The sequence below is a fragment of the Bufo gargarizans genome, chromosome 1 (genome assembly GCF_014858855.1).
Source record: "Bufo gargarizans isolate SCDJY-AF-19 chromosome 1, ASM1485885v1, whole genome shotgun sequence".
Classification (NCBI taxonomy): domain Eukaryota; kingdom Metazoa; phylum Chordata; class Amphibia; order Anura; family Bufonidae; genus Bufo; species Bufo gargarizans.
This window is the reverse complement of record NC_058080.1, coordinates 712,442,993-712,455,929: the sequence shown is the minus strand read 5'-3', so window position 1 is coordinate 712,455,929 and position 12,937 is coordinate 712,442,993. Positions and strand designations below refer to the sequence as shown.

Genomic DNA, 12,937 nt, shown 5'->3' with positions numbered 1-12,937 from the left:
GTTACAAAAGCCCTATTGAGTGTAGTTTTCATTGACTAATTTTTTATGCAATGACAGTTAATTCAATATCCACCATTGTGCATCCTCCAGATCGGCTGCCCAGATAAAACGTTACCCAGCAGATGCCTCGAATGTAAATACACTAATCTGAACGCGAGCTCTGCTTTTATAGAAGGAAATGTACTCAAACTGAAAGGCTGGGAAAAAAAAAAATCTGATTTAAAGGGTCTTTCAGAGATCGTTCTTTGCCGAAAGCAACAAATGGCCCTGGATTGAACAGTTGTATGCTAATTTCCAGGCTTGTGCGAAGTTGCATTCAACAAGGCGGTATGCAGAACTTCATCTACACAACACTAGTTCTGGAGCGTGACTTACAACAAAAAAAAAAAACTGCCTTCAGGCACAAAATTCAGAAGGAAAGCCAGCAGATATACACAAAGCAGTCATTTTATATAACATTTGTATGCACAGATTTCTCACGCAAGAGGACAGAAGGTAATAAAACGAGAAGCAGGTACTGCCAGTCCATGACCAAAAATGGAATAGGTATGGGGGGGGTCATAAGAGATGGCTGTGTCACATTATATTAATTGGAGGACCCTGTCAATGTTGGCACGGATAAGGCCATTATACCTATGCGAGGTGCTAGATCCCCTGATCCATTTAAAGTGGTATTCCAGTTTGAAGCATTTATTATCACCTATTCACTAAATAGAAAATGCATGCTAAAACAATGGGTGCCTGTTCAGTGGAACCCTCAATGACGGGCAGAATGGGCCCATGGTCTCCAATTCTCTACCCCAAAAAAAACATGGCTAAGTGCAAATAGAACAGAATGGTAGTCAAGGATGTACTCACTGACTGAAACAGGTGATTGCTCTACTAGGCTCTTTCAGTCGATGCCATAAACTTTGAATTGAGCAGCCAGGGCACATGCTCGACTACTGCTCCATTCAAAATCATCCTACCCTTGATCATCCAGTTCTCAGGAACCGACAGGGGCATCCACTTATGTCAATTGATGGGGGTCCCACCAGTCAGGCACACACCAATGTATCGTTCATTCCCTATCCAGTGGACAGATGATAAAGGCTTCAGATTGGATCACTCCTTTAAGTGAGGATCAAAACAAGACTGGTTGGCTTTTCCATGTTTATGGATTTATCAGGGGTTTCTGCCACATATGAAAATACCTTGCTATGGACTCTGATGTAGAGCTAGTCAGTCGTAACAGCTGAAATTTATTGTCAGGTATTGCCTATGGGATGAAAAGTTGCGTGTGGCGTCCAACCAAGTGGACAAATTTACTCTGTAGCTCACAACTTGCCTCTTAAAGGGAACCTGTCACCATGATTTTGCGCATAGAGCTGGGGACATGGGCTGCTAGATGGCCACTAGCACATCTGCAGTACCAAGGTCCCATAGCTCTCTGCGCTTTTATTGTGTTAAAAAACCGTTTTGATTGATATGAGTCCTGTATCCGGAGATGAGTCAAGCGGAAAGGAGCCCAGCACCGCCCCGCGTCCTCCGAATCTCCTCCTTGCTGGCTGACGTCACAGAGCTGGAGCTCCGAAATCTTGCGATGCGCGAGCTAGCGCATGCGTAGTTCGTTCCCTGTGCTGATGCCAGTACAGGGAATGAACATGATGCCGACACTGCGCATGCGCTAGCTCGCGCATCGCGAGATTTCGGCGCTCCAGCTCTGTGACGTCAGCCAGCAAGGAGAAGATTCGGAGGACGCGGGGCGGTGCTGGGCTCCTTTCCGCTTGACTCATCTCCGGATACAGGACTCATATCAGGTAATTTGCATATCAATCAAAACAGTTTTTTTTACACAATAAAAGCGCAGAGAGCTATGGGACCTGGGTACTGCAGATGTGCTAGTGGCCATCTAGCAGCCCATGTCCCCAGCTCTATGCACAAAATCATGGTGACAGGTTCCCTTTAATGAAGGCCTACAGTTTTATAGATCCATAATTGTTAATAGACAGAGAAAAGTGGGTGTACCAAATTCAGCCACGGTAACACCTTTGCAAAAGACGCCATAAAAACACCTTTTTGATTTGGATGGTTCCTGAATTTTGACTACCAAATGCAAATGCATGCAAAGCCTGTTGTCTGTTGTTGAGAGTCTGAAAATAACCCTGAAAGACTGTCCTTTTTATAAGAGACACACGGGGAAGTGGTCAGCACCCCCACATTCCCTAAATTAACACATGCAACTCACAAACGATGGGACTCCCCATGTATAGCAGACACTGGCAGCTGCAACCTCTGACTTGTTCTCACAGAGGCAGGGAATTGAATCAAAGGCTAAAGAAGAAAGAAAGAAACAACCTCCCCTCAGGGGGAGAGTGGAAACACAATACCAGACACTCTCACACTTTACAAATACAACCGGGCCTCATTTTATTTTCTGTCCTTAACAAAGAGCTATTGGTATTTTCTCCTGATCCTTTACAGCATCCAGTAGAGCAGATGGCGTCCTGCGCTCTCCAAGCACCGCTCTGCACACAAGGGGAAGGAAGATATGAACCAGCAGGGTGGATCCAACATCATATTATCTTGTCTGCGAGCATGGAATGTGCTCAGGTTATGAATCATGCATGGAAAAATGTGTTGAAACCTTCGCAGGTTGCTATTATTAGAATGCACGTCATCAATGTACTGGGAATAACTGGGCTCCTAAAAAAACAAATGACAGAACATTTGAAGGCAAAACAGGTCTCCAAATAAAAAGACCAGGGAACGCAATGTCAAGCAGTCGCTAGTCTTTAAGAGTTTTTTTTCCCTGAAACTAAAGACTCAAACAAATTGAACTTCCTGATTTGTCCTCTTCTGTAAAGATGCCAAACAATATGGCTGACATTAAAGGTCCCATAAGGGATGTCACCAAATTTCGAAGTCTATATTGGAATCCAGGCTTGCAGTCCAAAAAAATTTGAATAAATAGCCTTTTACTGGTAGTCATAGTCATCACATTTCCAAAGAACTAGGCAAAAATTTTAACAAGTCAATCTCTGATCCCTAATGGAGGCCATTATGGTGTCCGTGTGTTGTAAAAGCAGCTACTGGACGTGGGTCTGTAGCTGGTTACTTGAAAGTGACCAGATATAGATAATCTGTGGTATAAAGATGGTTAAGCTTTCCCAAACCTGTAAGGCTTTAAATGTATAGCTAGTCCTTCATTTCCAGGACGGCTCATTTTCTAAAGAACCTTCTGGCAATATAGCGATGACTTAACATGTACTATATAAACACCTTGCTAAATGTAAAGTTCTAGGTCAGGGCCACCACAGCTGGCAGACAGCAAGCAAACATTTCTGGTCTGCAGCTTTCAGTTTCGCAACGTGATGATCAACATTCGCACGTAGAAGACTAGGTGAATTTGAGAAGAATCAGAGAGGAATGAAACCTATTTATCAACCAGGGTCCTCTGTACACAAGATAAAAAATTCCACTGCTGGTCATACCTTTTCATGGCCAACTGAAAAGAGGAAGCTTTTGAGGCTACCAAGATATTTTATTATGCCTGATGACGCCTCAAAAGCTTGCCATTTGTTCTCAAGGTCTCTCAATTTTAAGACAGGTTAGCGTGACTACAAATCTATGATGAACCATGCAAAACCAAAAGGCCCCTATACACAGACTAACTTTAACCAAGACCACTTTTTTAGTGACATTGACTGACAATTTAATAATAATATATGGGGACCTCCTAACTCCCCTGGCAGAGGATGACGGTGGAGAGAAGTAGCAACGCACACCATTATTCTAACTATATCAATACAAAAAAAAAACTAAAACACTGCTCTTTAATGTCATTTCAATCACTCTTTAGCTACTTTACTCATCCCTCTGCAGCTCTGGCCTCTTCACTTTCTGTAGGTGCGCAGCAACTCATCCCTTGATGACATCAAGCAGCTGTATCTCAGTCAGCTCGTGTTAATCCCTACCTCCTCTGCATACAAAACAGTTCCTCACACAGTCATCAAAATTTCTTTCTCCACTGTCTAGAGATAATATAGAACTATATACTGGTACTTCTTTAAATTTAGTAGCAGGGTGAATCAATGAAAGTTGTCTGGGCCTCTTCACTAGAAGATCCCTATGCCGGCATTGAAAGGAGACAAAGGAGAAGGGAAGCTACTGAGCACGTCAGTCCACCACTGAATGCAGGAGAAGATGGAACTACATTTTGGCCACTTGAAAAAAAGCAGGGGGGCACTCCCAGAGAGGAAAATGTAGCCTAATATTCTTACTGCATGTTTTTGCATTAATACATGAATTGAAAGGGTTTGTTCATTGCATAGTAATACTTTTTTGGGATACACCTTTAAAAAGAGGAAGATGTCCAATTCAATTTTTACTGTCAAAAACATACAATGTCCTATGAATGTAATAGTGTCCAACTCTGATAGGGCACATAGGTCATGTCAAGATAATTAATGGAAAACAAGTGGCAATGTGCAGGCTACCTGTTCCTGTGCAAAAGGATAAGAAAGAAGATAGGAATCCCAACATTTTTGAACCATTGTGTATTGTGTCGAATATTCATTCATTTTAAGGCTTGCCAAGAGCAGAGCAAGAAAAATGCTGAAAACATCTGTGGGGTGGCAGGACAAGATATAAAACAGGGATGCATTATTGAAAAGACTTCAAAATGGCTATGAATTATTGCCTCAGAACACATGTGAACTGGCAGATAAAGTTCAGGAAATCTATTGAGGTTCAGATATTAATCCAGTGCACTAACATGTGAATCCCATTATCCTCCATGGATAAAACAGAAGGGCGACGGTGAATAAGCTGTGGAATGGAAAGATCTTAAAGGGATTGCAAGAGATTATGAAAAATGGTTCTAGATACACCTGTCCATGGGCTGTTTCTAATATACACAGTTGTGATACCAAACATAGCCAAAAAAATTAAATAAAAGAAGGGTCCTGTGTTTGGGCAAAAAAATTAAAATAAAACTTACATGGAGGAAAAGGTTATTTCTGAGGAGTAACTACAAGAGAGGAGATATGCGCTACGAGTAGTTTTACATAGGGCTATCAGAAAAGTCACTTGGATGACTAGAGGCGGAGGAAAGGGACCAGAAAAGCATCAGCATTTGACAGGTGGATGTGTGTGGTAAGGGGAGTACTAAAGGGGTTGTCCAGGAAATGTCTTCACTAGTTGATCGTTGGGGGCCTGACACCCTGCATCCTCGCTGATCAGGTGGTGAGAGTAGCTTCTTTGCCCTAATTTCACACAATGCTATTAACTGTGCAATGGACAGAGCTTGCCACTTCAGTGGGAACAGTGCTTTAGTAATGAGCGCCCTCCAGTTGATGGTGCTGTGTAGTTCAATTGCCAAGTTCCAGAGACAGAGCCATACCCGAACAGCTGATTGTTGGGAGTGCGGGTTGTAAGACCACCACCGATCAGCTAGTGATGGCCTATCATAAGCATAGGCTATCGCTTAATAAAAGCTGGACAACCTGGTGAATTTTCACCCGGTTCCCAAAGTGCTTATATAAATTACAAAATCTCCAAAATTGATACATTTTTCAAGAAAATGATGCGATCCTTAGAGATCTCAGACCTCAAAAGAAATATAGAAAGGTTTGACATCATATGGATTTTAATTTCCATCCGTAATAGTGGCCGGTAAAACAAGACCAAACACATCTTCTACCTTCCATTTCAGACACCAGTCAGAGTCGTTAACGTCCCATCGTACAGAGCGGCGGGTATTGCCAGGCTCTGTCCACCACCATGCTGTTATTTAAATGACTTTCAAACTTTCGGTGGTTTACCACCTGGTGTTATCTGCATCGATACAGCACAATTCATGCCACTGAGCCATATGTAAACATTAGCCGAGAAATGCGCTTTAAAATATCAGCAGGGAGCAAAATCCATTTCGGTAGTTTGCAAACCAATTCTTACGACTTCAGCGTGAGCCCGGAGAACTTAGCAGATCCCTGCGCAGTTGTCAACACATGCAAACAACAAGTAACACGAACGCCCCGATCACTCGACTAAACACATGGGGTGTTTGTTATTCATTGTGTTAATTATTTTATTAACAACAGAAGGGTTTGTTTGACAATCATATTGATGTCTACTCATGGAACAACATAGCCCATTCTCATCCAGTGCTGCAATCATAATTCTGCAGGCAGTTGAGTTCATATCTCACAGTACTCCCAGCTTGTCCAGTGAATGTCATTCTGGGACTGTGGAGTCCTGATCATGTAGAAAATTAAACACTCTCCCAGAATGCAGTTCTTAGGAAATTACAGAAGGTCTCTCCTGACTACCCCATACACACAGACACTCAGTTGAGATTGTATGTATTCTCAATGGTGAGAGCGGAAAAAGCCCTTGCCAGACACCTCCAAGAAAGGCTTTACTCTCAGAATGAAAACATTGGATAGAAAAATGTTATTTTGCTCCCCCCCAACATCATCTGATGGGGAATAGTTTCCCCATAGACACTAGAATGTCGGGCAGCCCCACTAAAAAACAAACGGTTCAGCCACCAGTTCTGTGTAACAGTAATGTGTATGAGGGCCTTTGAAATTATACTGCAATGTCAATAAACTTACAACGTCGTTATACCTATATATTAAAATGTGAAAGGATCGATGAAAGTGAATCAACACTTTATGTCCTATTCCTGTGAGCCAGTAGGCCAAAGAAAATGCTAGAAGTTCATTTTCCATTAACGCCTATGGCAGTATGGGCTGCTAAAAAAAAAAAAAGGCACATTGGCTCCTGGACTAGGCTGCCCGTCTTATAAGTTTCCCTTGAATTAGTCTTGGAAATGGTTACCAGACCCCCAACAGTTCAACTAAATAAAATGTATATCACCATAGAACCCTAGGGTGATTCAAGCTTAGTTCATTGGATTCTGGGCAACCAAGAGTTTTTTCCATAGCGCAGCAACTAAAATGCAGAGATTGTTCTCAATCTAAAATGGACCTTAAAGGGGCTGTATAGAATTATTCCCCAGAAACAGTGCCAGTCTTTTTCATCGGTTGTGATGGAGAAAAGAACAAAGCTGCAACTGCTAAAGGACCTTCACAGAAAAGCAAGTAATGAAAGGGTCAATTAGGGCTAACTGAGCCACCTGCAGTAAAGCCGGCCATACATTTCAGACAATGATCGGAGGCACTGGGGCTGATCAGTCGTCCGTGGGATCGCTTGTATGAATGATCTCACCGGCAACATGCCAGAGTAAACTTACTCTCTGGTCCTTGAGCACAATGGCAAATGATCAGAACAATTTAGCCAATCATGCCATAAACATGGATTTTAGGCCAACAGTGGCTATTTTCCAGCATGGCAGATTGCACTTTCAGCAGACAAAAGACTGCCGTTGGTCATCACACTAGTTTTAATTGATAACTTTTATCTCGTGTGCATGTCCAGTGTAAGAAAAACTTTAATGCAAATCATAGCAATCAGACGTCCACCATCGGTTGAGAGGACAGAAAATTGGTTAGTATGGCATAGCATATGTGACTAATACTTTGCTTCCCTCAACAGGGTTTTTGCGAAACCTCCTCCCTAACAAGTGTTTGAATCTGGGCCACGTTGGTGGTTTGTGTGCAGAGGACGACACTTCAGTCATGTGCTACTTACACTTTATACATACTAGGTATATTTATTTTTTGATATGCTACTTGTATTTGATCACACCCCACTCCCAAAACATAAAGACTTACTTGACCACCTCCTTAATGTTTTACTAGTGTTGTTTCTTTGGATAGAGGAGCCCTTCATTGTATCATGTTGTCTATAGGGAAGAGTGATGTTGATTAAGCCTATTTAAACTAAGCAAAGAGGCCTCCATTGAAAAGCCCCTGTTACATTTAGCCCTTTCTTTCTATCCCTTATAGGAGAAATTAAAATCTGAGTCGAAGAGATTCCTCTCACTTGTGTGCAGATCTATCCATAATTATGGAAAGAGAAGCCCTGTTGAGTTCAAGAGCACCTCTGGGTTTCGATCAAATATATTTTCAGACCTCCCTCTTCATGGTTCTATGGGTTGCATCTACAATATGTACCTGCATATAACTTGAGATTCAGCAGAAGCTTTCTCTTAAATGCAAATTAACAAAGTCTGTATATGAATTTGATTTTCTTACCTTCTTTTTCATATGAGCTCTCTCATCTTCTTTTGCAAGTTTGCTATTTTTCCCAGACTTGGAGAGTTTCTGCTCTCCAGATTGCTTTATAGTAATTTTAATCTCTGGGGGGCAAATATAGTTCTCCAGGTTTTTTGGAGGCTTCTTTGCCCTCTTGGTGGTCTGAATCTTAAGTTTTAGACTTCCTTCAGTAAAATTGGCCTCCTTGATGGAAAATTCTTGTTCTTCCAAACCATCTGCTGTCACCCATTTCTCACTGTCTGCGTTAGAGTTAGAATCCACATCTCTTCCAGATCCTAGTTCATCCTCTTCTTCCGGTTCCACAGACTCTCCATTTCCAGTCTTAGTGGCCCCAGGTGCTGGCTTCAAGGTGTTATCTCCACCAGGACAGCCAGATGTTGAGGTTTTTGCAGAAGAAACAGACGGCAAGAAGTCTGTCTCACAACACCGCTGTCGGCTGCTGCTTCCGTTTTCACGTTGCTCCATGATAAATCCAGCAATCTACTAACTTTTGACCAAAGTATATTGAAGTTGGACTGGTAAAATGGTCTATAGTAGCAGTATTTAAATGATCGCCTTAGTGTCCAAAATCAGCAATGGCCAGAGAGAAGTGGAAATCTGGAAAAAAGAATAAAAATAATTCAGTGAAAAAAATACCTAAATGTCATTGTTTATGCCAAAAGACTACTTGTTTGTCATTTTCTCACCATTATCAATTCTAGACCTCCTGATACCACCTAATTACAAAGTAAAAGAAAGCTACCTATTCACATTTCATTCCTAACATTTCACCTTGGCAACAATAGAATATGCATTAACTAAACTCCACCAAGGTCCACAATTAAGCCTCAACTTACGCTTTCTAATATGATATAAATAGCGATCTGCTTAGCCTTTCAGGAACAAGGTCTGGAATGTTTGATTGATTACCAACAGCCAACATTTTGAGAGAGGTTGCCTATGATGTTTCAGAGTCAATTTCTCCAAGTCCTGCTACCGAAAGGAACACCAGAGAGCCAATTTTGCAGTAATGCAAAGGCAAGCCAGAAACGCTCTCATGCAGCAGGGGAAATGTAGTATTAAATGGTGGCCATTCAGTTCGATGGCCATTCCTGTAATAAACGTAATACAAGTTTACTGGAGCAGGAGCCACTCATTCAGATCTTCACAAGATAACCTCCTAGGGTTTATGCACACAACCACGATTTGACCACGTGCTTGCCGGATCTCCCAGGCCAACTGTTATCCTCCCCATGGAAGTTAAATATTACCACGATATTTATAACAAATTGGCCTTTAAGAGTCCCAACACCAGAATAATTTTTTAATACAATTTTGGGTGGTTGTCTCAAAAATGTTGTTCTGCGTTTCTTAGCGGGTACAACACACATCGTGGATAGGTGAAATGTCAGTGAAGCAAATCACAAATTTCACTGAATTTACACACATCAGATCAATTTAAGTAAAAAAATCTGAAAGGTCAACTTTTAAGAAAGATCAAATAACCCAAAAAATACACAAAGTCAAAGAACGAAGAGCTTTACTGGAGGAATCTTAACTTCACTAGACTGAAAGCCACATTCGAAGAATTTACATGGCTTAAACTTTGCCTTCCAGCTCTTTACAGCAGTACCCAACAAATTTCAAATGAAATCCAAATTGCAATTTACGTTTTGTATTAGTAGTTTCACATCTGTATTAAAAAAAATACAACTCATATTATTATCTTGCTTCTAGGCAAAGTTGGAGTGATAATCTAAGTTGCTGATACAAGCTATAAGCACCATGATTTGACTCTGCCAAGTACACAGATGTGAGGAAGTTGGAGGGTGTGCCGGAGAGCCTACTCCTTTACCCTTAATCAGATTTCTAAACAGACAAACATTTCCTAGAAACAGTTTTTTCTATGGTTACACTGATCTGTTGTTTTAGAGGTGGGAACCTGCTAAAAGATGTTATCACTCCAATTCATTATTCAATAGGATCTTATCACTGCATATAATTCACCTTATTATTCAAAGAGGAAAACAGAAAGTCAACATAGTAAGGCTACTTTGACACTGGCGTTTTGGTTTCCGTTTGTGAGATCCGTTTCAGGGCTCTCACAAGCGGTCCAAAACTGATCATTTTTGCCCCAATGTATTCTGAATGGAAAAGGATCCGCTCAGAATGCATCAGTTTGCCTCTGTTCTGCCTCCATTCCGCTCTGGAGGTGGACACCAAAACGCTGCTTGCAGCGTTTTGGTGTCCGCCTGACGATGCGTAGGCAAACGGATCCGTCCTGGCACACAATGTAAGTCAATGGGGACGGATCCGTTTTCACTGACACAATATGGCACAATGGAAAACGGATCCATCCCCCATTGACTTTCAATGGTGTTCAAGACCGATCCGTTTTTGCAATGTTAAAGATAATACAAACGGATCCGTTCTGAACGGATGCAGGCGGTTGTATTATCTGAACGGATCCGTCTGTGCAGATCCATGATGGATCAGCACCAAACGCGAGTGTGAAAGTAGCCTAAGAGAAAATAATATTTAGGAGCATCAAGAACAGCAAGGTCTACAAGACCACAGACAAGGGACCTATAATGAATGGAGACAATGTCCAAGGGCTTAAGGGCCTTTTATACGGGCCAAGAATACTAAAGATAAATTGCTATCGAGCGCTCATAGGAACTCCCATTAGCGATTATCTGGCACCGGCACACACAAAAATTGTTGTTTGCCGGCAACGGATTGTGCTATGTAAGCACGATCTACTGCCGGCAAACAACGAGCCAGTATGTCAACGAGGTATGGCATTAGCTATCACTCCTTCCCATACTCTGGAGGAGATCGCTGCATGTAAATACAATGGTCTCATTCACCAGCGAGCAGCAGATTGTCTGGAAGGAACCAGGGTGTATCTAAAGGCTTATGGGCCCTGGTGAAAGAGTTCAGCTTGGGTCCCCCTCCTTCAGTGCTTTGTGGCTAGAGGCAGGAAAGTACATGGGCTTGAGGAAAAAATTTAAAAGACAACCACCACCCCATGCCAAATCCTTGATCAGACAGAGGTGTAACTTGTCCAGCATGCACTTTCTATAATACCAGTGTCTTCTTATGCGGCACAAGGGTCTTTGGGCCCTCTCAGGCTCCTGGCCCCGGTAGTGACTGCTACCTCTGCACCCCCTATAGCTACGCCCGTGGAAGGAACGCTTCATTCCTGACAATTTGCTGCTCTGTCATCGGTAAAGGGACCTTTAAAGTTTGGTAGCACTTATGTCTGCCCTTTTTCTCAGGATCAACCAGGGGCATAGTTAGGTCAAAACATTCGGGGCTTGAGCCCTGGATGTTTTGACCAGTGCCCAGAATGTTATGCTGGCAGCAGTGGCGTAACTACCAGGGAAGCGGCTGCTTTGGGGCCCGGGCTGACAAGGGGCCCGGCAGCCTGACACCAAGTGTCTTGATTATCTAATGCAGTTTTTTATGCCAGCGCAGTCATTTCCACACAATCTCCTGCACAGCCTGGAGCCTGACTCCGCCCACCCATGTGACTGATCATGTGCTCATGAAAGGTCCTTTTGCCCACTAGGAACTATCATCTCCTGAGGTAGGACATGTGAATGGAGCATTTCTAGGTGCATGTTTTGGCTGTATTCTGCCCCCTGCCCTGTACTGTACCCCCTATGCTGCACTGTGTGTGCCTCCTGCCCTGTACTGTACCCCCTATGCTGCACTGTGTGTGCCTCCTGCCCTTACTGTACCCCCTATGCTGTATTTTGCCCCCCTGCCCTGTACTGTGCCCCCATGTCGTTTTCTGCCCCCTGCTGCACTGTGTGTGTGGCTCCTGACCTGTACTGTGCCCCTTATGCTGCACTGTGTGTGCCTTCTGCCCTGTACTGTACCCCCTATACTGCACTGTGCCCACTATGCTGCACTGTGTGCCCCCTGCCTTGTACTGTACCCCCTATAATGCACTGTGCCCCCTGCCCTGTACTGTGCCCACTATGCTGCACTGTGCCCCCTATGTTGCACTGTGTGCCCCCTGCCTTGTACTGTACTCCCTATAATGCACTGTGCCCCCTGCCCTGTTTTGTGCCCGCTATGCTGTACTGTCCCCCCTGCCCTTTAGTGTGCCCCCTATGCTGCATTGTACCCCCTATGCTGCACTGTGCGCCCCCCCTTTGCCCTGTACTGTACCCCCTATACTATACTGTGCCCTGTACATTGCAGCCTCTCTTCTCTGTCTCTAGTGCTTGCCACTTGGCACTATCATGGCACACTAAGGCTGGTTTCACATCACGTTTTGCCATTCGTCTAATGCAGGGGTAGGCAACCTACGGCACTCCAGCTGTTGTGAAACTACAACTCCCAGCATGCATTATTGCTCTGCTCTTCTCATAACTCCCATAGAAATTTATGGAACATGCTGGGAATTGTGTTTCACAACAGCTCGAGTGCCGAAGGTTGCTGACCCCTGGTAATGTATACAGACTGACACCATCAAAAAGAATTATACGTTAATGTATAAGTTTTTTTTTTTACTTTGCAGGATACAAAAGCGTAGTGTGCTGCTCTTTTGTATCCCATTTTCTAACGTAAACATCAAACGGATGGCAAAAATGTGATGTGAACTCTCCCTTACATATGCACATATAGGATGCCAGGATAGTCATGGAGGGGAGGGGGAGGCCCATTCTAAATTTTGCTGTGGGGCCCAGTCAGATCTAGCTACGCCCCTGGCTGGCCGCTCTGACTCTCCCGCTCTGCGCAGCCCCGCCATCCTAATCCGTATCCTGCAGTAACTGAAC

The 12,937-nt window shown here is 43.3% G+C and overlaps 1 protein-coding gene across 1 annotated transcript in view; it reads right to left on the bottom strand.

Moving 5' to 3' along the window:
• Positions 1–12,937, bottom strand: part of SETBP1 (SET binding protein 1) — a 178,834-nt gene that overhangs the window by 143,157 nt on the left and 22,740 nt on the right. The window contains exon 2 of the mRNA XM_044276296.1: positions 8,145–8,762. Coding sequence (XP_044132231.1) covers positions 8,145–8,630 — 486 coding nt within the window. The 5' untranslated portion in view covers positions 8,631–8,762. The remainder of the gene's footprint in view (positions 1–8,144; positions 8,763–12,937) is intronic.